This window comes from Lepus europaeus, chromosome 3 (assembly GCF_033115175.1).
Source record: "Lepus europaeus isolate LE1 chromosome 3, mLepTim1.pri, whole genome shotgun sequence".
Classification (NCBI taxonomy): Eukaryota; Metazoa; Chordata; class Mammalia; order Lagomorpha; family Leporidae; genus Lepus; species Lepus europaeus.
The window spans coordinates 57,385,778-57,412,035 of NC_084829.1; the positions used below are offsets into that span (position 1 = coordinate 57,385,778).

At 43.7% G+C, this 26,258-nt stretch overlaps 1 protein-coding gene and 1 pseudogene across 1 annotated transcript in view; one reads left to right on the top strand and one right to left on the bottom strand.

Annotated features, from left to right (window-relative positions):
- The window catches only part of LOC133755991 (dystonin-like), a 492,822-nt gene that overhangs the window by 431,446 nt on the left and 35,118 nt on the right, over positions 1–26,258 (bottom strand). Inside the window, 1 exon segment of the mRNA XM_062186300.1 lies at positions 5,932–6,132. Within this exon segment, the coding sequence (XP_062042284.1) occupies positions 5,932–6,132 (201 nt within the window).
- On the top strand, positions 1,730–2,783 carry LOC133756936 (large ribosomal subunit protein uL4-like; annotated as a pseudogene).

Sequence of the window (26,258 nt, forward strand, 5' to 3'; positions counted from 1 at the left end):
TTTATGAGAGAAAATCAGGATAGCTTTTTTTGTTTACTCAACCTTAGAAACATTTAATTCTCTAGTGGAGTGACATAAAACATACATGTGTTATTAATTGAGCTTATATTAGCAATCTCCATTACAAATCTTTATAGACATTTGAATATGAATTATGCAATCAGAATAACTAAAGGGATTACAGCAGCCAAAGATGCTAACGTACAGTGCATTCCACATGACGCTTCGTCAAGGGATTGGTCCCACTGGAAGCTGGCTGAAACTGCACAGTCACATTTTCTGATTCATCTCCTTTGTGGCTACTTCCATGTCAGAATTTCTCACTTGTGAGTCTACTTCTTGTTTCAACTGCACTAGAAATGTCTGGAGTGTTTGATACAGAGACATTCAAATCATCCTGAATTACCAAAGCTCATTTATTTTTATTCCAGCTATAAGCTACAATCAGAGTTGCTCTTATGGCAACATGAGTAATGCTGATTTTCTCCAAACGCGTACGTTAGAAAAGGCACAGGCTATGGGCACATGTTGAATAGGTGGCTCTCACAGGTACCATGGACGGCGTTTAACCAAATCTTGAGGACACAAAACCTCAGTTCAAGACCACATATGGCATCAAAATAGGAAAATGTCAGCAGAAGCTGTTAGTTTCCAGAACACTGCACAGGGATTGTGAGACAAGGAGCCAAAAGCCAACTTGCTACCAACTCTTGACAATTTCAGGTCTTAGGAGAACTGATAGGAGAAGCATTGAAATGGAGAGAGGAGGTGAGTTTTACCTGCCCTAAAGAACATGCCTCAGAATGCTGCTTTGCCCCCAAGCAAATAATTGGCCTCCACCGCCATTTCCCACACTCCCTTCTCTCTCTCAGTTGATCCTTCCAAAGAGAAGGTGAAGGCATCCTCAGATTTCCATCAGCAGTGATCCCCGGTTGCCAGCAGAGAGTGCCATGGCTTAGGCCCAAGTTCGGACTCTAACCACCTCACACTTAGACTACTGCAGTGGGCACTCAACTATTCCCTCCCCTGTTCCTATGAAGCACCCTGCATGTGTTTAATCTTCCTAAAATGTCTGGATCATGCTACTCAACCTGCATAAGTGTCTTCATGGAGAACAGAAAATAAAGTTTCAATCAGGGACCATCTGGAATGTATTCTGACCTTAATGAACTTTTCCAGCTCTGTCTTGTTCTTCCCTCATGTACATCCCCACATCCAGACAGTCCTCGGTACTTCTGCTTCTCTTGTTCCCAGGCCCACTCTCTAATGCCTAGCCAGCCCCTACTCTTATTTTAAAGATCAACTTAATCCCAATTCTTCCAGAAAGCAGTTGTTTCCTAAGAGTCCATTTGGGGACAGGGAAACCTCTCTCCATTTTCTGGACTTCTGTGGTACTTACTAACTGTACCACTAATTGTACACATTTCATAAGCTTTGTAGTGTGTGTGTGAATGTGTGTGTGTGTATGTGTTTCTATCATTCATTCATTTATTCAATAAAATCATTCAAATGCCAGATGGGAAGAGATATTTTAGACCAGATGATATAGCCCTCAGTGAATGAACTGAACTCACCACTTAGGAGAGGGGAGAAAAGGAAGAAACTACAATTTATTGGCTATCTTTCCTAAGCAGGCCACCACGCCATCTCCTTCCATTCAGTTCTGCTGGGTTGAGAGAAGCATGGCTTTCTTCTCTCCCTGCCACGCATGTGCCCAACTCTGACACAGATGTACTCGGAAAAGGGAGAGGCATCAGGCACAAATGTCACTTTGCCTGTTATGTTCGAGGTTCCCACTGGAGCACAAATTGCGAATTTTGTTCACACCAACTTGCACAGAAACAACAAACATCGCTATGCTGTCAGGGGGTCAGCAGGCCATCAGACCAGAGTACTGCAGGTCTGGTGTAAGTTCCTAGAGTTCAAGGTGGTAGGACTACTGAACTGACCAGGGTGCTTTTGGAAATATGGGATAAAGAGACTGCATGCTTGCACCAACCAGAACCTGCACCACTGGCACCTCAGGGTGAACACAACCCAAAGTGACATATCATCTGCTCTTCCTGGGCTGCCTTGGCCTTATGAGCACTTCATATCTAGAAGTCACTGTAATTCAGAAAATTTCTTAACTTGGTGGTCAAAGAGAAGTTGAAGGTTGTGTTGCTTCTTAAGGAACTGAAAGCCTGGTATAATGCACTTCTCAGTGAATGGGGGCTGCCAAGGGCAAGAGGAGAAACTGTCCTTGTTTCTAGCATATAGGCAACCTTGCATCATCTATAATTAGGACACCAGTACCACTGAGGGCTTCAGAAACCTTCCAGGAATTACTTTGCGAATGTAAGCAAACTGAACACTTTGAAACTTGCTCCTGGTAGACACGTGGGATGTTCTGCATTTGGACTGAAAGTGCTTTCTGGAAGCCAGATGAATTGTGTGGCATTTGGCACAACGCTGCTTCCCTTAAGAGTAACTACAAGCTTCCCATGCACAAGATGATCAAAATAGACCATTCCAGGATCTTGGAAAGCCCAGAGACCCAAAGAGCCCTCCACGCACCACACTAGAATTGTCACAGTGTTGAAGAAGAACCCACTGAAAAACCTGAGAATCATTCCAAAGCTACACCTCCATGCCAACACCATGTGCCAAACCATGTACCCGGGAATCTCAAACCCCTGATAGAGAAGGCAGCAACAGTACTGGCAGCCAAATCAGATGAGAAGTGGGTTGCAGGCAAGAAGCCGGTGGTGGGCAAGAAAGGAAAGAAGGCTGTTGGTGTTTAGAAGCACAAGCCTTGGTGGCCAAAAAAAAAAAGAATATAGCTACCTTAAGAAGCCAGCAGAACCACACAAGAGAAGAAGCCTGCTGCTTACATTTGTCTATTTCATGAACATCAAACCATTTTCTACAGCCTATTTTGAATGAAGACATGATAAAGAAGTAGTGAAGGGGAGTTCAACAGGCAACAAAGAGAGAGGATAGGCACTCAAGGACAAGCACAAGGTGAGGGCTGTGCTGTGTCGTGGCACAGAAGATTAAGCTACCACCTGCAACGCCAGCATCCCATATCGGCACTGGTTGGAGTCCTGGCTGCCCTGCTTCTAATCCAGCTTCCTAATAATACAGCCTGGGAGGCAGTGGGTAGTATAATTGGGTACCTGCCACCCATGTGGGAGACTCAGATTGGAGTTCCAGGTTCCTGGCTTTGGCTTAGCCCGGTCCTGGCTATTGTAGCCATTTGGGGAGTAAACTTACTAATAAATGAAATATTCTCTTTCTCTCTCTCTCTCTCTCCGTATCTCTCTCTCTCTCTCTCTCTCTCTCTCTCTCTTTCTGTCTTTGTGCCTTATTTGAAAGAGTTACACAGAACGAGAAGGAGAGGCAGAGAGAGAGAGAAGCAGAGAGAGAGAGGTCTTCCATCCACTGGTTCACTCTCTAATCAGCTGCAACAGCCGGAGCTATGCCAATCCAAAGCCAGGAGCCAGGAGCTTCTTCCAGGTCTCCCATGCGGGTATAGGGGCCCAAGGACTTGGGCCATCTTTTACTGCTTTCTCAGGCCATAGTAGAGAGCTAGATTGGAAGTGGAACAGCCAGGACTCGAACCAGTGCCTATATGGGATGCCAGTACTGCAGGCAGAGGCTTTACCGGCTACATCACAGAAATCATGAAGAACAACTTGATGTGGGTGTTGGTGTGCAATGAAGATGTCATTTGGGATACCCACATCCCATATTGGTTCTGCTGGTCCTGCTCCTGATTCCAGCTTCTGGCTGATACACACTGTGAGTGGGAGTAGATAACAGCTTGGGTCCATGCTGATCACATGGGAGGCCCAGATTGAGTTCCCAGCTCACAGCTTCTGCCAGAAGAGCCCTGGATATTCAGGGCATTTGGGGAGCAAACCAGAAGATAGGACATTTGTCTCTGCTTTTCAAACAAACAAATGAATGAATGAATGAATGAATAGGCCATTAACCAGGCAATAGTGGGCTTGTAAAAGAAAAATGGTAGTTGAGGACATATCAACTTTAATAATAATCACTTGCTACTCTTCTAATCCATGTGGGGAGATCAGAAATAAGGAATTAGACGGATTCTGAGCAAGAATTCCAATTCATCTATTCCCCACCTCTTCATCCCCATCACAGAAGTCCAACTATTTAATGTGATACACAAGCCTCATCTGGCCTCTATCTTACCCATTCAGTTCCATCTTCCAGCACTACCTGGAGCTGCCCACGTCTCTATGTGTGTGTGTTTGTCTCTTGTGAGATACTTGCTTCCACCACCTGCTTGATAAACTTTCTCCTACCTTTCAGGACTCATCTCAGTTGTGGTGCTTCCATAGCACATCACAAAACATGCCTTATGTTTTACTTGTTTGCAGGTCTGTCAGTCAACTCAACTATGAGCTCCTAGAGACCAGGGACTAGAGGAAGGTAACATTGTACAGAGGTAAGTGCCTGAGCTCTGGAGGCAGGCTACCCAGATCCAAATCCTCAACTCTGTCTCCACTAGGTAACCATAAGCAAGTTATGTACTCTCTCTCTCTGGGCCTCAGTCTCATTAACCATAAAATGGGAATAATGGTAACATCTATATCACAGGATTAAGTAACAGAATAATGCATATTATACACTAAGCTCTCACTAACAGATTCATATAAAGATACACACACACATATATACATGCATACATATATATACATACATGTATACAAACATATATATTCATATGTATATCCTTTATTTTCTGTATAGAAAAGCATGTTTGTTGAATGAATAAATCATGCTATTATATCTATGCATAGATGCCAAATTCTACTGAGAGCCTTTGTGTTATTAAATCATGAAAAGAAGATTCATGCATAAATAATACCTATTTTACAATTGGCACAAGATAGACAGGAACTTTTCTGTAAAGGAATTTAGTTTCTGACATTGCTATCAGCCGAGTCTCTGAGTCAGACGTTCCCTCAGCCTTCTCACACATGCTGCCACACAGTTAACCCTACAGAAAGGGGAGTTTTGCTTTAATAATTTACAAAGACTCGCTATCATGTCAAATCTTGATAGCTCGTCTGGGTTGGCAAAAGGAACAAGAATAGGCCCCCTTACAGAATAGGAATGAACCAAAGAAAAACTTTTTTTAATGCTAAAACAATGTGAAATGATTGCATGCATGAAAATACTTTTTTGAAAGTTTTTCAATGGCATTTTCAAAGGCCCAAATCCGAACAGCCAAAGTGCTGGTAAAAAGTTCACATGCCAGATCGCCAGTCAAGAAAAAAATCAGAGCACATATGGTAATGTGCTCAGAAAGTGAGAAGGTGGAGACCAGCTCCTAGTTGAGCCCCAAATTCCCAGTATAGACAGCATAACAGAGACCCTTGGTTAGAAAAAAAAAAACAATGCTGCTACCTTCTACCAATACAAAGGCTACAGTTGCAAAGACCCTTACAGCATCAACCTGGGCCAGTCACAGAGGGAAACATAGGTCCTCCTGAGACAGACACATCCTGGTGGGATTCAGCTACTGGCCCACACACCAGCCCTAACTTCACTCTACTCCTCCTCCTACCTGGTACTGGCTTTGGTATTGCCTTCTTTTCCAGCTCTGATCTGGTCACTATCTTACCTTGGCTTGTTGACCCTATGCTTCCGATCCTCCAGCTCCAATGGGGCTGCGAATTCACCAGTTTTTCTATCCATCTGACAGTGACTAACTCTTGCCTCTTTAACAGCCACCTGCCTAAGCACCTTCTATGAAACCTCACTCCTTGCAAAAAGTCACAGGAGCACACTGCCACGTGCTGTGAATAGCATCAGGATTACCTAAGTGCTGATCTGATCATTTCTTAAAACCAAGAGCATGACCATACAATTTGGCAGGGTATTTAATAGTCTTATAAAAGACAGTTCTCTACTTACAGGCCTTCTGGTCGAAGCACCTTGAACAGAGTGGTAAAATTCTGGCTGGACTCGGCTGTTTTTCTTGATTCTTCGTTTCCTCACTGAAGTTTCTTGCTCACTCTGATGGTGAACTTCCACCACGGGCTTGACTTCTTCCAGCCGGGCAGCTGCAGCCGCTGCAACTCGTCTTCTGATGTGTCGAGGACTGGCTCTGAATCCCTGCAGCAGGGAACACAACCCAACAAATCCAGATTTGTGTTGCATTCATTTGCAAGTTCTCTGGGGCTACTAAAATGAAGGGCTCCAAAAGTCCCCATGCTCAGTGAGATCAACTGCACCCCAAAGCGTGGCACCACATGCAAGCAAGGGTTATCGACAAGTGTTCTAGACAGCACCTCAGTATTTTGGGGCCCAGAATTATTCTACATTAAGAAATGGTTCTAGTCCAAAAGTAAAAAAAAAAGGCAGAGGGGCTTACTGCTTTGACTACTATTGCTTTTGACTTACTGCTTTGACTACCGTGTGTCAAACAGACTCTGTGTAAAGAAAGGCCGTCTTACTTCTGCATAAAACAGGGTACAGGAAGCAAGAAAAAATACCCTCCCAGTATAAAGCACCCATCTACCTCCTGAGAGCAGACTCCTTTTGAAGGAGGGAAAGTAGGAATGCAAAGCCTCAGAAATCACAAATGACGACTCAAAACTAAAATGAAGGCAATGTGGTAGAACGAAGGCCATGAGTCTGGGCATCAGATGGGCTTGGGAGTCCAAATGCTGACTTGTTCACTATGGCTACACAATCTATGAAACAACTCTGGGCCCAACTGTTCTGATCTATAAAATGTTTCACACAGTACTCACAAGCTTTTTAAGTTTTAAATAAGAAAATAGATGTAAAAATCCAAAGCCCAGTCTCTGGTAGATGTTCAGTAAAAAAGGTCATTTTTCAGCCTTTCTTAGAGTAGGGAGGATAAGGGGAACTCATTAGACAATGGAAACAAATTCAGCTAAGCCACATTATGCAGTTGGGAATGGGTAAATTAGTTTGATAAATACCAAAGAATTACATAAAATAGTCTCTGTCCTTAGGTAGCTTATAATTTATGGAGAGCAAAAGTTTGACACAGGGTTCATGAACACACAGGAAAGTGAAAGTAAAGGTTAAAGTATGCAGCCCAAGACTGTCAGTGCTAGCACACCTCAGAGGAGTCCATGAATGAAGCTGAGAAGAGTCTATATTTGGGTTAGTTGAGTGGGTGGCACTTGAAAAATAATAGACTTCATATTCCAGGCTAGGGAAACAACATAAGCATGAATGAGTAAGTAAAACAAGGGATGGATGGATAGAACAGTTATGTAGCAAGAAGAAAACATTATTTGAAAATGTGCCAGGATGATGGGACCTGCCAAGTATCTTGGGAAATTAGAGGGAGAGAAGCAGTAAATGCTTCAAAGAGGGCTTCTCTGAGTTTGTGCGTCTTCTGAATTTTAAAAAGCTTGAAGGCTTCTGGAAAAGCATAAAGAATGGGAACTTTGCATGTCAGGGGAAGAAGCGGGGTGAGAGGAGACCTGAGCCCGTATCTGTGGGGCACAGAACCAGGGATGTGTACAGGGAGCTTCTCTGAAGGCCACAGGAGACCAGCCGGAATCTGCTAACTGAGACTCTGGACACCAAGTGGCAGGGCATGAAGCGGGGGAGGTTGACAAAAACAGGGGCTGACCCACGGTCGAAAACAACACCGAGGTCAACAGGAGTAAGTTCGGAGGAAATGCAAGTGGATTTGGCAAAACTGAGGTCACTGTTTGGGCTCTTTCCTCCCATCCTCAAACACCTAAGCCTCTTCGGCTCTTCGGCTCAAAATAGTCGCAGAAGATCCCCCACAGCTCCCACATAACCCTGGAGAGACTACAGCTGCAGCTGCCGGAGACGAGGATTATACAGAAAAGAGAGCAGAGCCGCCCACCGCAACCGCCCTCTAGGGCAGAGTCTGGACCAAACACGTCAGAACCCGCAAGCACGCGGGCTGCTTTTTAAACACACAGGTCCCTGGACACATCTGATCCCCCTCTCCCCCACACACACAAACACACACACACACACACACACACACGCAACCGCCCTCTAGGGCAGAGTCTGGACCAAACACGTCAGAACCCGCAAGCACGCGGGCTGCTTTTTAAACACACAGGTCCCTGAACACATCTGATCCCCCTCTCCCCCCCACACACACAAACACACACACACACATACACGCACACACATTTCCTTCTGAATTACAGCCCCCCCGGGAGTGGGGCCAAGAATCTTTGGGAATTTGGGGACGCACGGAAGCTGGTTTAGTCTAACCACTAGGTGGCGCGAACTCCCACCATGCTGGTATTCTTCCCACATCAGAAACGGCGTGTACTTGAGAACATGTACAAATTATTTGATAATATACTAGTTTTCTATCATAGTGCAGTGAGTCTGGTATATTTCCCTGGTAATTTAAATTATCCTTCTAGTGTAAGTAATAAGCAACCAGATTCTTAAATTGTACTGTTACTGAGAGTCCCTCAGTGGCCCACGAATTCTTGAAATGGGGGGAAAAAACTACATAAAACTTCCTCAGTATGACCAAAAAAAAAAAAAAAAACACTTTAAAATGCTGGGACAGCCATTCTGGAGAGAAAATCTCAATGAAGCTACACTTCTGTCTCTATTCTAGAGAAAGTCTACCCAGGGAATGCAAAAATATTTGTGCTAAAAATTTCAAACAACTGAAACTGGTCTTCCCTAAATTCAATCATCTTCTCCCACATTCATAGTTATTTCCTAGATCTGTGCACTATCAGGCAAGTCTCCATGATTTTCATTAGACCTAAATACACCTGTTACGATTTTGAAACAGCTTTTTTAATAAGCACTATAGTGCAGTACACAGACTGCAGCCAGATCAGCTGGGCTCACAGGTTGACGCTGTTTTTCCCAGTGACTGATGTGATCTTGGGTACTTACTTAACCATTTCCTCATCTGTAAATAGGGGTTCTGAATAGATAGTAGTTTCAGAGTTATTGAGGTGAATTAATGAATAAATGCATGTAAAGGGAACAGATGTTGTGGCTCAGCAGGTTAAGCCACTGGTTAGTATGCCCATATCCCATACCAGAGTTCAGGTTCAAGTCCCAGCAACTATGCTACCAATTCAGTTCCCTGCTAATGCACCTGGGAGGTAGCAGTGACTCAAGTGCTTGGCTCCAGTTACCCACAAAGGAGACGTGGATGGAGTTCCTGGCTCCTGGATTCAACCTGGCTCAGCCCTGGCTGTTGCAGCCATTTAAGTGAATCTGTAGATAAGATGGAAGATCAAAATCTCTCTCCCTCTCCCCTTTAAAATAAACAATAAATAAATTTTTTTTTTAAAATGTAAAGTACTTAAGAAGAATGCTTGCCTGACAGAATATAGCACTGGTAATTATTACTATGATTATAACTTGTGTGAATAAAACATTCTTGAGCAATATAATGTGCTATCAACCAGATGTGAAAAGGAAAATGGGTGACACTGCCATTGTCTTCCTGACGGACACATGCAAAGTCCTATCATCAGGAGAGAAATTCTATGCTCTAGAAAGTACCAGGCATTTACTCTCCAGTGAATCAAGCCACATGGCCTCAATACCAGCTCTAGTAAGATATATGATCTTGGCTAAACTACTTAACAGTGCCTCAGATTTCTCCTGTAAAATACATATAATAACAGCTCTCTTCTAGACTTATGGTAGTGTTTAAATAAGATGATCCCCACTAGCTACTTTTAACAGTACATAACATACAAGGTAGTTAATAAATTATCATTATCATTACCACTTCATTTACTTCCTAAATCCTACAGCAGCAATGGACATGTTAGCAGTTCAGAACCAGGATTATAACACTTTATAAATACCAAAGGGGCATCAGTGCAGAGTCACCATTTTTACTTCCCTAACTCCTTGCGTAGAATCATAGCTCTTTGGTTTTTGCACACTTGCTTGTGCTAAATAACCATCAAGCCACGTATTTTAACAGAAGGAAATTTTCTTTCAAAACAGTAGGTGGTGCTATAAGTTCTTGTAGGTGTTAAGACTTGATAGAGTCCGTGTGAGTCATTTCTCTCTATTCATTTGATGTTGCTTGCATTTTACAACCTTCAACCATTATATGATTGATGCTGGGAAGTCTCTCAGCAGTGGATTCTGCCATTTTTAGGCCACTCTAATTTATTAGCAACTTTGGGGTAGTAACTGCTCAAGATATATAATCGGGCCAGCGTCGTGGCTCACTTGATTAATCCTCCGCCTGAGGCCCCGGCATCCCATATGGGCGCTGGGTTCTAGTCCTGGTTGCTCCTCTTCCAGTCCAGCTCTCTGCTGTGGCCTGGGAAGGCAGTGGAGGATGGACCAAGTGCTTGGGCCCCTGCACCCGCGTGGGAAACCAGGAGGAAGCACCTGGCACCTGGCTCGTGGCTTCAGATCAGCATAGCTCCGGCCATAGCGGCCATTTGGGGAGTGAACCAACAGAAGGAAGACTTTTCTCTCTGTTTCTCTCTCTCATTGTCTGTAACTCTACCTGTCAAATAAACAAAAATAATTTAAAAAGTTATATAATCGCAGTCTGGTGTGTGTGTGTGTGTGTGTGTGTGTGAATACTTAATATGAAAGCCACTCTCTTAAATGTTCAAGGGCACATTACAGTACTGTTAAGTATAGGCACAATCATGTGAAGCATGTCTCTAGAATTTATTCACTTTGCATAACTGAAAATTCATTCTCACTGAACAGCAACTCCTTACGTTCCCCATCCCCAACCTGACAACCAACATTCCATTCCTGGATTCCATGAATTTGACTATTTTAGATACTATATGTAAGTGGAATCGTGCAGTGTTGTCCTTCTGTGACCAGGCTATTTTCATTATCATGAGGTCATCTGGGTTCATACCTGCTGTTGCATATAGCAGGAATTTTTTTAAGACTAAATAATCTCAGTTGTATGTATACAGCATACTTTCTTTATCCATTCATCTGGTGATAGACATTCAGGTTATTTTAATATCTGGCTGTTGTGAAAAAAATGAAGCAATAACCCTGAGAATTACCTATCTCTTCAACATCATGATTTCAATTCTTTTGGATAAATGCCCAGAAGTGGTATCACTGGATCATATAATAATTCTGTTTAATTTTTTGAAAAACCACATTTTTTTCTATGGTGGCTCCACCATTTTACATTCCTTCCAACAGTGCATCAGGGTTCCAATATCTTTATGTCTTCACCAACATTTGCTATCTTTTGAGAGTTTTTTATAGACATTTATTTGAAAGTCAGAGTTAACAGAGAAAGAGGGAGATACAGACAGAGAATCTTCTATTCACTGGTTCACCCTCCAGATGGCTGCAATGACCAGGGCTGAGCCAGGCCAAAGCCAGGAGCCAGGAGCCAGGAACTTCATCTGGGTCTCCCACATGGGTGGTAGGGGCCCAAGCGCTTGGGCCATATTCTATTGCTTTTCCCTAGCCATTAGCAGGGAGCTGGATTGGAAGTAGACCAGCCAGGACAGGTGCCAGCACTCACATGGGATGGCAGCATTTCACTAAGCCACAACACCAGCCCCCTATCTTTTGTGATTTAATGATAGTATCCTAGCAGGCATGAGGTGATAGCTCGCTGTGGTTTAGACTTGCACTTCCCTGATAACTAGTGGTGTCTTGATACATGGTTAAGTCAAGCTGCTCTATACCCTACCCTGGATCTTTCCATACCATGATGCAGCATACCACATGGTAGGCATGTGACCAGCGCTCAGTTAATTAATGTCTCTCTGCTTGGACTTTGAATATTAAATGGAAGCATGTGAAAACAGAAAAATTAGTAGGAATTCATTAGTTCCAGTAGTTACATCAAAGACCTTCTGAAGCTGCCTAGTATTGTCTGCTCTAACCAGACATTCAGTCTTGTCTGTCAGTTCTACCATATATCGGTAACAGATTCTCTTTTGGGATAAATCCAACAGAGTCAGATTCTGCTGCCTGCAAACAAAACCTCCAATTAACATACTTTCTGTTATGCTGTCAGATGACTAGCTATTTTCCTTGGAGGTTGAATATTTAGATCTAATCAGGTTGTTTGTATAAACAGGTATAAATGAGGAGAAAAAAATGAATAGTAATAATTTACTAAGCAACATTTAGGTACTACTCACTTCAGAGACCAGCAAATGGAGGTTCTTTGGGGTTAAGTAATCCTCTCAATAGCAAAAACGTGCAATTAGAAAAGTTGAGATTAGAACCCAGGTTAGTCTAACCCAACCAGCACTCTACACCACTCTGTTCTTATATAGAGAGATGGAAAGGAAGAAAGGCACTCAGAACTGGACAGGACCAGATGGTGCCCAAAAACATATGTTGACTGGTCAGAACAAAGAAAGGTCTGTAGCCAGTTTCGATAAAGGAGGCAGATATTGAAAAAAAATAACTATGTTCAGGTAATATTTATTGTTACATAAGCTCAAGCTACCTTTAAGTTTATTGATGAAGAATCTGAATAGATGGAAGCTTAACACATTGAATCATTGAGCATTCAAACAGAATTACCTTCATGTTATTACTATACCTGTAATGCTAACCTGAATGGATATACAGCATCAATTTACTACACACAAACATTACAAAGCCCAATATTATGATCCTTTTCATCCTTGACTATCAATAAAGTATAAGTGTAAGTTCTTTGGATCCAAGGAACAAAATCCAATGACGATGAGGCAGGTAGTCAATGACCTTGGAGGGGGAAAAACTATGGCCTTATTTTCACTTGCCTCTATTTGATATTAAGCATATGCTCATTTTTGATGTTGGTCATAAATTTGGCATCATTACCAGTACTCATGACCTTTGCCACCAAAAGTAAGCATAGATATTTAAGTAATAAATTATAGTGGCTGCAGACATATTTTGAAAGACCATTTATGCTCATAATTTCAAAATCTGAGATAAATTAGAGACTTTTTATTGAATACATTAATAAAGGAGTATAAGTATTACTCTGTCAAAATATTTTGATTGTAAGAATATATATTTAAATGTTTTCCTTTATAATTCTTTTTTTTTTTTTTTTTTTTGGACAGGCAGAGTGGACAGTAGAGGGAGACAGAGAGAAAGGTCTTCCTTTGCCGTTGGTTCACCCTCCAATGGCCGCCGCGGTAGGCGAACTGCGGCCGGCGCACCGCGCTGTTCCAATGGCAGGAGCCAGGTGCTTCTCCTGGTCTCCCATGGGGTGCAGGGCCCAAGCACTTGGGCCATCCTCCACTGCACTCCCTGGCCACAGCAGAGAGCTGGCCTGGAAGAGGGGCAACCGGGACAGGATCGGTGCCCCAACCGGGACTAGAACCCGGTGTGCCGGCGGATTAGCCTACTGAGCCGCGGCGCCGGCCCTTTATAATTCTTTATATTTTATTTTATTTAGTCAAAAACATTCTAAGCTATGCATTGTGGCACAGTGGGTCAAGCCTCTTCTTGAGACACCTGTTTCCCACATTGGAGTGCCTGGGACTTGGACCTGCCTCCACTACTGATCCAGTCTCCTGCTGATGTACATCCCAGAGGCAGCAGATGATGGCTCAAGTACTTGGGTTCCTTACAGTTCCATGAGAGACCCGGATGGGTTTCCCAGCTCCTGTATTCAGCCTGGCCCAGCCCTGGCTGTTGCAGGCATTTGGAGAGTAAATCAGTGGATGGAAGATATCTCACCACATACCCCTCTGGCATTCTGCCTTTCAAATAAACAAAAATAAATATTTTTTTAAAAAACTCATGAGAATGAATACATGGGCTTCATCAGATTACCAAAAGACTATACTGCAGAAATTATGTCCAGAATACAGAAAATCTCAGAAATTTCTATAGTATGTGACAAAGTCTGCTAGCTGCTCAACAAAATATATGTTTGCCTATTTTTCTTGGGCACAAGCTGGACTACATTTCTCAGTCTCCCTTGCTGTTAAGTTAGGCTGTGTGACTGAGTTATTAGCCAATGGCATGCAGCCATAACCAATGTATACCATTTCTGAACCTAGCATGTACGCATTTTCCACAACTACTCTTCTCTCTTGATTGGGATGACCTTCAGGGCAACCTTCAAAGTCACATACCAAAGATAACAATGCCTCCATCAGACTGATTCCCTAAATAATTGCACAAAGCAACTTTGCCAACCTATTCACCTACCTGTACCTGTGAGCAACAAATACATTCCACTGAACTATGTATTTGCTATAGGACTTTGCATTATTCTGACTCAGTGGATCTCAAACTTTATCAAGCATCAGAATCACCTGGAAGGGTCATCAGGACCCAGATTGCTCAGCCCAGTACTGAGTTTCTGAGTCACTAAATCTTGGATGGGGTTGAGAATTTATATTCCTAACAAGTCCTCCACTGATGCCAATGCTATCATCATATGACTACACTCTGGAAAACCCTGTTCTAACACTAGACGCTTACTATGTGGCTAGTGAGTAATTCGGTAAGACCAACACTGTATGCCACTGTACTGTGTGCCAGGGGACCATGAGGAATGGAGCAATTTAGCCTTTTGTGGTTTTAATAACCCTACTTCGTCATTAAATAACTGGTCCTGGAAGCCACTCTGTGAGCTGGACAAAGAAAATAAGTGTGCCTAATGTTCCCTTTCTGTTTCCCAAGAGAAAATATTCCCCAAAAAATAAGGGATAATGAAACAAAGCATTACTTTTATAAAGTCTTTTTTTTTTAAAGATTTACTTGCTTATTTGAAAGACAGAAATACAGAGAAATAAGGGGAGAGAGAGAGAGAGAGAGAGAGAGAGGAGGGAGAAAGACTGTCCATCTCCTGGTTCACTCCCCAAATGGCCACAACAGCTGGCTCTTCTTCTTAGTCTCCCTTGCGGGTGCAGGGACCCAAACACTTGGGCTATCCTCTGCTGCTTTCCCAGGTGCATTATCAAGGAGGTGGACTGGAAGTGGAGCAGCCAGGACTCAACCAGGCACCCATATGGGATGCTGACACTGCAGGAGGAAGCTTAACCTTCTGTGCCACAGCACCAGCCCCTATAAAGTCTTTTGCAATAATCATTTTTGGTAGAGATTCCCTTGGTTACTAGAAGTATAATGACAGCAAAAAGTCTATTGTGGGAAATCCAAGAAATTGTAAATTTATTATATATAAGTTTTCACACGCTAGTAATGTAGCTTTTCTTTTATTTTGATTGATAATATATCAATTCATTATTTGTTCCAGCTAATCAGAAATTTGGATTGGCAGACAGACAGCCTTGATTTTTTTTTTAAATGAATTAAATGCAGTTTTCTAAATAAATTTCAATTTAAATGCAGTTTTGTAAATAAAAATCCTTTAAAAATCTCTTAGTAATGTCAAACATTCACTTCTTGACATAATACTGCATCCACAGTGCCTGCTGCCCAAGAAGGCATGTTATGCACATGGTTTCCCACCCCTGCAAGTAAACGGCTGCTCACTCTTGACACTTGGGACTGTGCCTGTCAGAGTCCCTCCTTTGAGAGTTTGCTGCAGAAATACTCAGAGCCTCAGTTACTTAGCATAGAGGTTTCAACTGAAAATAAAAGAAAGAAAGAGGAAAGAAGAAAGGGAGGGAGAGACCCAGGAAGGGAGAGGGAAGGAAGATGACAGATCATTTCTGTAAATCAGTGCTTCTTGAACTTTAGGATGCATATTCATCACCTGGAGATATTATTAAAATGCAGATTCTACTAAAGAAAGGTACTGTACATTTCTGTAAAAAAATTATATCAAGAAATGTTAAATGTTTGAAGAGATAAATATGTTTACCTTGATTGGACATTACAAAATGCATACATATATCAAAATATCACATGATGCCCCATAAATATGTACAATTTTCATGTATTACTTAAAATAATTTTTTAAAAATGCAGATTCTGAGGCTGGTGTTGTGGTGTAATGGTTAAAGCCATCACATATGGACTCAGGTTCAAGTCCCAGCTGCTCCACTTCTGATCCAGCTCCCTGCTAATGTGCCTGGGAAAGCAGCAGAAGATGGCTTAAGTGCTTGGGCCCCTGCACCCATAAGGGAGACCCAGATGAAGCTCCTGACTCTTGGATTCAGCCTGGCCAGCCCCAGCCATTGTCACCATTTGGGGAGTGAACCAGTGGATGGAAGATCCCTCTCTCCCTCCCTGTCTCCCTCTCTTTCTGTAACTCTGACTTTCAAATAAATAAAATAAATCTTTAAAAAATGCAGATTCTGATGCAGTAGGTCTACACTGTGGCATGATATTCTGTACTTCTAACAAGTTCCCAGGGGATTCTGATGCTGCTGGTTGGCAGACCAGACTTTGAGTACCAAGAATATAGAAGGACTGATGGAAAATGGATGGCGCTTTCACAGGCCGAGGTTATCTGATGCCAGCGATCCAAAGCAATGAGAGCAAAGAGAAAAGATGCAGCTACAGAAGCAGAAGCGAGTCAGCCCTATGGCATTTGACTCCTGCAAGGACTGAGGCCTTGAATGAGTCCACAGCCAACTTCCAATTCTTATCCTTGTAAAGCAGACTCTAGTGTGGATCTTTTTTCTCAGATCTCCACCAAATCACAGGTGCTACATGCTAAAACATCGTATATCTGATTGTGCACCCAAATGAAGCTAAGACACAAAACACCATCTCCACAAGTATAGGTGGGAAAAAGAATAAAAGGAGATTTTAAGGTTGTAACTCTTTGGTACATAGCATCTTCTCCTTGTTCTCCTTGAAAGAGCATAAAGCACTTTTTAAGTACAATCGTTAGATTAACCCAAGCAGGGATCACAGGGGGCACTGAGAAAACAGCTACATTTTCCCAGTCTGGCTGACCTTCCAAACCCACAATGAGGGGTTAGCTTTCTCCCAACCCTACATAAAATGCTGTGTCGGTCCTATAATCTTTCTAGTCATTCTCAGATAATTAAAAAGTCCTCTAGCCACTTCTAGTCACAAAAACAGAACCATTCCAATGAGGTCACATCACTCTCTCTGGTTTCCTCTCAGACAGGGTTTAAAATGACTCCAGGCTCTTTCTCCCAGGAGGTCCTTAAGAAATGCTCAGACATTCCAGGACATCAGGCTGTTCCCAACACAGTCGCTTCTGTTTGGTCTACCATCAGAACATTCAGCCAGCCGGTATCAGGCCCTTTGGAAATACCACATGGGGTCTGGTATCAGCTTTGACGTACAGACTCAGTGGACATAAGTCAAGTTTACCCAATGGGTTCCTTAAAATAGCTTTTACTAGACTTAAAAAGGCTTGGGTAGGGCTCAGTGTACTAAAGTCTCTAACCTTTACCTGTCCAATAGAGTGGCTACTGACAAAACATGGTGGTATTCATTTAAATCTTAACTAAAATTAAGTCCCTCGAACAAACTAGCCATAATCCTGTGTTCAAGACTACAAGTGGCTAGTGGTAACCCTTTGACTTGCAAAGGACACATTTCCATTCTCATACAAAGTTCTACTGAACAATAGCTCTATAATTTCTCATAGAAGAACCCTTAGCTTTTATTCATATACCTAAAATCAGGGATGGTTAACCATCAATGTCAGTGTAGGTTAACTGCTATGGCAAGCAACACTAAAGTCACAGTAGTTTCCACAACAGAAGTTCATGCCTCGCTCATGGCACAGTAACACATAGATCCAGCAGGTGGGAGAGACGCTCCACTCCACATTTTTAGGGCACCAGTGTCTAGGTCTCCAGTGTCCTGCCCACTCTGCAGGTTTAAGGAAAAAGAGTCAAGCCAGTGTGTGAGTGGTTGCAGTGGGTCAGGCCTGTAAGTGGCACACATCACTTCTTATACCTCATTAACTAGAACGCAGTTGTCTGCCTATCATCTATCTGCAAATTAAAAAAAAAAAAAAAAAGTCCAGAAGATAGGAACTCAGATATAGCTGAACAACTACAGAGTCCACTACAGAGCTGGTGGCAAAACCAACTTGATGGCCACCTCCAGAGCAAGTCCTCCTAAAGGCACAGCTCCTCTCTCTGCCAAAGAGAGCCTTTCTGACTATAACACTTGAGATCTAAAATAAAGGTAAGACAAAGAGAGATCCATTCATGTACCTTATTATGTAGCCACATACAAGCTGAGTCCCATTTATCTAAAACTTAGCCAGCACTGTTCAGTTTTAATGACATCCAACTTTCTCTAGTTCTTTACAGTTCCATAAACAAGAATAATTTCTAGTTATCAAGCATCTCCTATGTTCCAAACACTGTCATGCACTGTAACATCATTTCTTGTCATATTCCTATATATAAAACAAAATATTTCTTAATGCCAATTTTACAGATAAGTGGCCACCTAAAGGTTTTCCTAAGACTTAGTATCCTTGCTAGGACTGAAAGTCAGGCAATGGGCTGTGTACTCTTCATCCCAGGGGTCAGCAAACCACAGCTCTCAGCCCCAGTATGATCCACCATCTGTTCTGGCAAACTATCTCTGGAATATAGCCATGTCCATTCGTTGACATACTGTCTATAGCTGGTTCTGTGTTACAAAAGCAGAGCAGTTACAACAGAGATCCTGTGGCATGCGAAGTCAAAAATATCTAGGTCTTTACATAAAAACATTGCACACCTCTATTCACCAGCATCCTGCAGAGCCTTTAGCATCATGCTTCTATCACAGACTGAGAAGTACTTTTGACTTGATGATTTAGTCTGCTAATCTGTACTTTTCATCAACAACCTAGTCTGAAATAGGAGGTCACTCTAATTTCCCTCTGGCAGCCATGTCTACTCCATCTGTTTGTAGTTTCATAGTCAGATTAAACAGCATCTGTCATGTTGTTTTTCCAAACACATAGATGAAACTACCAAAGGATACACTGACATTACTTACCTAACAATTATGCCTATTCCTAATGATGATGCTTTAAATCCAGACTGTATCTACCAAGCAAAAGTTTGAACACATTTATCAACCCTACCTGTTTTGGGTACAATAGGTCTCAATCCTTTACCCTTCCTATCTCCAGCTTTGATCTTCAGGGATAAAGTCATCAGCCACTGAGTGATAGTGATTTTTAAAGAACAGTGGCTGTTCAGTAAGACAGGGCTTAATCTGCTGAAATTGGGCTATACTCTAGTTTCACTTAGCCCAAATTCATCAACTGCATATTTTTATTTTTTACCAAATGAACCACAAAAGGAAAATAATTATGATTGCCTTTTAAAAGACTCTCAGAGGAGCCAGTGCTGTGATACAGCAAGTTAAGCCACTGCCTGTAATGCCAGCGTCCCACAGGAACAGCAGTTCAAGTCCCAGCTGCTCCACTTCTGATACAGATCCCTGCTAATGTGCCCAGGAAAGCAACGGAAGATGGTCCAGGTATTTGGGCTCCTACCACCCACGTTAGAGACATGAATGGAGTTCCACGCTCCTGGCTTTGGCCTGGCTGAGCCCTGCTTGTTGCGACTATTTGGAGGAGTGAACCAACAGATGGAAGTTTTCTCTTTCTCTCTCTCTGTAATTTTGCCTTTCAAATAAATAAATCTGTAAAAATCAAGACTCTCTTGGGACCAGCACTGTGGCATAGCGGGTAAAACTGCCACCTGCAGTACTGGCATCCCATATGGGTGCCGGTTCAAGATCCGGCTGCTCCACTTCCAATCCAGCTCTCTTCTATGGCCTGGAAAAGCAGTAGAAGATGGCCCAAGGCCTTGGGCCCCTGCACCCACGTGGGAGACCTGGAAGAAGCCCCTGGCTCCTGGCTCTGCATAGGCACAGCTCCAGCTATTGCAGCCAATTGGGGAGTGAACCAACGGATGGAAGGCCTCTCTGTCTCTCTTCCTTTCTCTCTCTCTCTCTCTCTCTCTCTCTCTCTGTTTCTCTCCCTGTCTCTCCTTCTCTCTGTGTAACTCTGACTTTCAAGTAAATAAATAAACCTTTAAAAAAAATCAAGAGAGTATGAAACCAATATTACTTTTGCATTTAAACCAAGTGAAAAGTAGGGCAGAAATCACACTATCTGCAAAATAATGACAAGAACATTTTTTTGGATGCTGTAGGGCACCACTCAGATCCTGCTAAGAGTGGTGGCAGCTCACAGCTCTCAGCTAAATCTCCTCCTGGGAACTGCCCGCAGACTACAAGCTGGCTGCGATGCCCAGGCTCACGCTCCCTTCCCCACAGCCAGGGCTGGGCAATGGGTTAGGGAGAAGGCTTGCCTCAAAGAGAGGCAACTCTGAAACTTCCCATGGGAACACAGGGGTTCCTGCGTATGCACCACTATTCAGCTTCTCCCTCACTCTGTTAAGGGGCTGATCCTCAATAATCTCCTGTACATACTCCCCACCTCAATGTCTATATTTCCCGGAAATTGATCAGGAAAAAAACATGGAGTCTGATTTCCTAACCAGTGCATCAATAACACTTATGAACCACATCCTATGATACAAAAGAATCAGGAATAAAGAGCTTCCAGAGGACATCAGGTCCACCAGTACAAAACTGAATAACTGCAAGAATGACTGTAAAACACTGGGCTGGATGTACGTCAAAAACAGATAGGAAGTGGGTGTTATCCTCACAGTTAAAAAACCCACGTCCCATATCAGAGCACCCAGGTTTGTTTCCAAGCTCCAGCTCCTCACCCCAGATTCTTCCTGATGAAACCCCCAGGAGGCAGTAGTGACGCTTCAAATGACTTGGTTCCTTCACCCATGTGGGTGACCTGGATTATGTTCTCAATCCAGCCCAGTCCCAAACCTTGGGGACATTTCGAGGAGTAAACCAGCAGATGGGAGCATGCTCTCTCTCTCTCTCCCTCTGAATGTCTGTCTGTCTGTCTCTCTCCCTCCCTCCCTCTTCTCTCACTCTCCCTCTCCTGCACTCTCCCTCATTCTCCCTCTCAAATAAAAGAAATATAAAAATAATAATAAAACAGTCAGCAACAGAATACAGAAGCACTAATCACATGGAAAGGCAAACTGGGCACTAGACAAGAGTTCTAGAAGGAGGCGGATACTACATGCAACGCTAGAAAGGCGAGTGAGGAAGTGAGCCTGAGAAACAGGCACAGCAGACAGTGCAATCTGCTCGGTTCCTCTCAGCAACAAGACCCACAGCCTGGGGCACAGACAGTCATGCGCAGTGACAGACTCTATAAATAGCACTGCAACCAGCAAATCATACCCCAGGCTTCATAATTATAGACCGAGGGGTCTTGCAGACGATTCTTCAAATGTGAGCATGATCTGTTTGCATGCAGCCTTTTCTGAGACACCCACTCACAGACAATATCACTAGCGACCATGTCTACAAATAAAGAGCCAGGGCTTAAAACCGTGTGTACCAAAGACACTGCCCCACCCCCTCTTTTTTTTGACAGCAAGCTAGGAAACATAAAAAAAAGGAAATGTGTTTAATGAGGGGTTACCAACTTCCCAATTGCAAATGCTAGGAAGCCAAAAAGCACCCAAACAGCAAGATTTCTGAAATGGTATATAGTCACACTATGCAAAGACCACAAAGATCAGCATAACAGAGAAGTCTGTGGGGGACGGGGGTGATGGGAAAGAAGGGGCCTCAAGAAGTACAGAGAGGCAAACCAAACCAAGACAGGTGAGGCTGTGCAATCCACTGAGTGGGTAGGGGAAATCATGGGAGTGGGAAAGGAAAGAAAGATAACCTGAAAGGAAGAAAAAGCACATGCAAATTGCAACAGGTCATAGTAAAGTCTCAACAAATAATCTTTTTCAACGACAATCTTTAAATGCCTTTCAATTCTCAGAAAATCAGTCCTGAAGAGACAAAAGCCAATTTATCTGACAGTACATTAGAAACAACTCAAGACACAGGAGAAGGCAATGGATTAAGACCAGGAGGATGAAATAATGCCCTAACCATACATGTGAACTGAACGGCTAAAACTCCAGCTGTATCAATTACATCTCCAACAAGCTATTCTAAAACAATAGCTTGATCTTCAGGTCCAACTCAATCCTAATAAGGTACTGTTTCTATAAGAAACTCCTGAGGTAAGGCAAACCCTATGGTGACTCAAGCAGGCTCAACCACAAGGCAGGTGGGCCTCACTAGTTCAGGTGTCAGAAAGGTAGGTGATGGGGCAAAGTAGCAAGCCAGGTCTGCTAAGCGTCATGGATACGTAAAATTAAGAGCCCATGGGTAGAGGCCGGCACTGTGATACAGTGGGTTAAAGCCTTGGGCCTGCAGTCCCAGCTGCACTGCTTCCAATCCAGCTCTCTGCCATGGCCTGAGGAAAGCAAGAGAGGATGACCCAGTTGCTTGGGCCCCTGCACCTGTGTGGGAGACTAGAAGAAGCTCCTGGCTTTGGATAGGCTGAGTTCCAGCCGTTGCAGCTGTTTGAGGAGTGAACCAGCAGATGGTAAGACCCCTCTCTCTGTCATTCTGCCTTTCAAATAAATAAAACAAATCTTAAACAACAAGAGAGAGAGAGAGAGAGAGAGAGAGAGAGAGAGAGAGCGCCCATGGGTCAATGCGAGAGGATCCAGGCATACACATCGGGACACCATTAATTAGTTCAAGGTGATTAAACATGAGTAACCATAAGGGGCAGGGGCCTCGAGATGCCTGAGCATCCTATGCACCTGAACCTCTCCCAAGATCCAGGTATAAAACTGCAAGGTATAAGCCTTTTAGCTGGAATATGGCCTACTTTTTACTAGTTGTTAAATATTTTTGAGTTAGGGATGTGGTGGAAGCAGTTGAGCCACCATATCCTAACCTACAAGATATGGATTTGGTTCCCCTTGCTCTGAAGATAAACAGACCTCCTGCCTGGACAGGTTCATACCAGCTTGGGGAGCCAAAGCTAATCTATATAGACCTATAGCTCATTACATGCTCATTGTGGTACCTTACCATGCTAAAAGACACACCTACCAACCACCATGACAGGAAACATCAGACCATATAAATGAAAAGGGGCAATAGCTCCATCACAGGAAGTCTTCACTTTCTTTCCAGAAAAACCATCCATAGATATCCCTTCCCTTTACTAGACTATATCCCCCCCTTTCATTAAATGACTCATATAATGATAAGCAGTGCAGAGACAGGACAACTCCCCCAGGTAGGCCCCATTCTGTGTATGCAGTTTGTAGCTTTGCTTTCTCCATAAAATGCTTGCTGCTCTCTATTTGTTGAACCTGAAGCAAAGTCAAGGACCTGGGTCCTGGGCAGCCCTCACCTTGCTATCTGGCGTCACTTTGAACACCACTCCTATCAATGTATGAAGCTTGTTTTGAGGCTGGAGTTCAGAGCAGTATTTCAAACCCCCAAGGTGAGCCACAGTACTGAAACAGGACTGCATGGTAGCAGCACCTTCTGAGCTCACATGTCAGGGGAGGGATGCTTTCCAAGACTCGCCCTCAAGCCCCAGGCACACCACATGTGCAGGAAGGCCAAAGAAACCAAGGGCAGAGGCTCCCAGCACACACTGTTCTGATCGGAAATATCTCAGAAACAGCAACGGCCCCCACTGAGGATGCACACAGCCAGGACTCACCGGGCCTGCCTGCAGTCTCGGGGGTTGAACCTTTGCTCCCACAGAGACTGCATGTGCATTTGGTCTGCGTTCAAGTCTTAAATGCTTTTTTGGCAGCACATTCCCTCTCAAAATCTGCTTACTCTGAAGACACACTCATCAGCAAGAAGAGGAAAAACAAAAAGGTCTCATGACCTGAAACCTTCTGAAATTTACAGTGAGTAAAGAGAAAGGGAGAGGCCGGCACAGTGGCTCAACAGGCTAATCCTCCGCCTTGCGGCGCCGGCACACCGGGTTCTAGTCCCGGTTGGGGCGCCGGATTCTGTCCCGGTTGCCCCTCTTCCAGGCCAGCTCTCTGCTATGGCCCGGGAAGGCAGTGGAGGATGGCCCAAGTCCTTGGGCCCTGCACCCGCATGGGAGACCAGGAGAAGCACCTGGCTCCTGGCTTCAGATCAGCGCGATGCGCCGGCCGTGGCGGCCATTGGAGGGTGAACCAGCGGCAAAAAGGAAGACCTTTCTCTCTCTCTCTCTCACTGTCCACTCTGCCTGTCAAAAAAGAGAGAAAGGGAGAGCTAGCAAGACCAGGTTCTAAACAAAGAGGGTTAATCAGAGGTCCAGGAGAATTATTTGTGGCTAGTCCATTCTGGGGATGGCTATAGCATCTCTGAGAACTGTGGCTCACCTTGGGGACTTGCTCTTGGAGAGGCATCAGAAACCGTGGGACCGGTGCTGTGGCATAATGGCCTAGGCCTCCGTCTGCAGCACCAGCATCCCATACGGGTGTGTTTGCGTCCCAGCTGCTCTTCTTCCAAACCAGCTCTCTGCTTATAGCCTGAGAGGGCGGTGGAGGATGGCCCAACTTCTTAGGACCCTGCACCCATGTGGGAGACCAGGAGGAGACTCCGGGCTTCTAGCTTCGCAGCAGCCCAGATCTTAAGTGTTGCAGCCATTTGGGAATGAACCAGTGGATGGAAGTCCTTTCTCTCTAGCTCTTCCTCTCTCTGTCTGTCGCTCTGCCTCTCAAATAAATAAATAGAATCTTAGAAGAAGAAAAAAAGAGAGAGAGAGAGAAAAGAAATCACTTTGTACTAACTTCTTTCCCTAAGGTAATGTTGCTGGCTCTAGTACAGTAGTTCAAAGCTTTGAAGAGATGTTGTTACCTTCTCTTGCCTCTCTTTCAGTTATTTGGGAAAGAGCTATGAACTTTCTAACCCAGATCATATGATTCCTGTCGACTTTCCTCAGTAGACTGACTTAAGTGGAATTTATTTCAACATGGCTCTTCATAGTATTTATCACAGTCTGATGTATCTAAAATGTGTTCATGGACGGGAAGTCAGACATTGTTCTCTTTTCAGCTGTGTGTCCTGCATTGCTCCTACTTACATTTGGCATAAAGTAAATCCTCAGTATGTTTGGTTTTCATTTCTCCTAAACAGATATTGTCTGAAAATCTCAGAATACACAAATTAGGAACATAAATCCACTTATAATCATAAAAAACCTTCTTTGAACCACATAATTAAGTGTGACTGTTCCTATTCTGTGCCTCCAAACACATTCCTCCAGAGTACTCACTATGAAGTTAGTGTGTTTCATGCTGATTTCCCAAGGATTATGGATGTCTATGGATATATAAAACCAATTTAACAAAAATGGAATTTTGCTATATCTGTTCGATATTTTGCTTTTGTAACAATAACACAGACAGCATTTTAGAAGTAGATTTTTTAACTGAATAATTTTCTAGTACAGGGATGAACTACAGTTAACTATTCTACTGATTAAAATTAGGATATTTAAAATTTTCCCTGATATAAACAAGGCAATAAACAAGATAATGTGTATCTATAACTAATAATCTTCTTTACTTAAACGTGGAATTGGGGCTGGCGCCTTGGCTCACTTGGTTAATCCTCCGCCAGTGGTGTCGGCATCCCATGTGGGCGCTGGTTCTAGTCCCGGTTGCTCCACTTCCAGTCCAGCTCTCTGCTGTGGCCCGGAAGGGCAGTGAAGGATGCCCCAAGTGCTTGGGCCCCTGCACCCGCATGGGAGACCAGGAGGAGGTACCTGGCTCCTGGCTTCGGATCAGCACAGTGCCAGCCTTGGCGGCCATTTGGGGAGTGAACTAACGGAAGGAAGACCTTTCTCTCTGTCTCTCTCACACTGTCTATAACTCTACCTGTCAAATAAATTAAAATAAATAAATAAAGTGGAATTGCTTGCCAGGGCTGTGGCGTAGTGGGCTAAACCTCTTCCTGCAGTGCCAGTCCTAGTCCTGGCTGCTCCTCTGCTGATCCAGCTCTCTGCTATGGTCTTAGAAAGCAGTAGAAGATGGCCCAAGTCCTTGGGCCCCTGCACCCATGAGGGAGACCCAGAAGAAGCTCCTGGCTTCTGGCTTTGGATCAACTCCACACCAGGCCATTTTGGCCATTTGGGGAGTGAACCAGCAGGTGGAAGACCATTCTGTGTGTGTGTGTGTGTGTGTAATTCTACCTTCCAAATATATAAAATTGTGGGGAACTGCAGGCTGGCCACCTGTGGGAACCTCCTCATTTTTGTATCTACATAGCTTGCAGCAATCGGTCGACCACAAGTCCTACGAAAACCACCAGGTGAAACAGTTGAAACAGGATGGACTCTGCATAAACAACTAGGAGGAACCAGGTGAAACAGATGAACTTTCAACCTGAGGCTATACGTGCCCTTTCATCGGATTGGACGACATTAGCATAAACTGCACGTGAAAAGAACCGCTATTGGCTGTGGAGCGCATGCT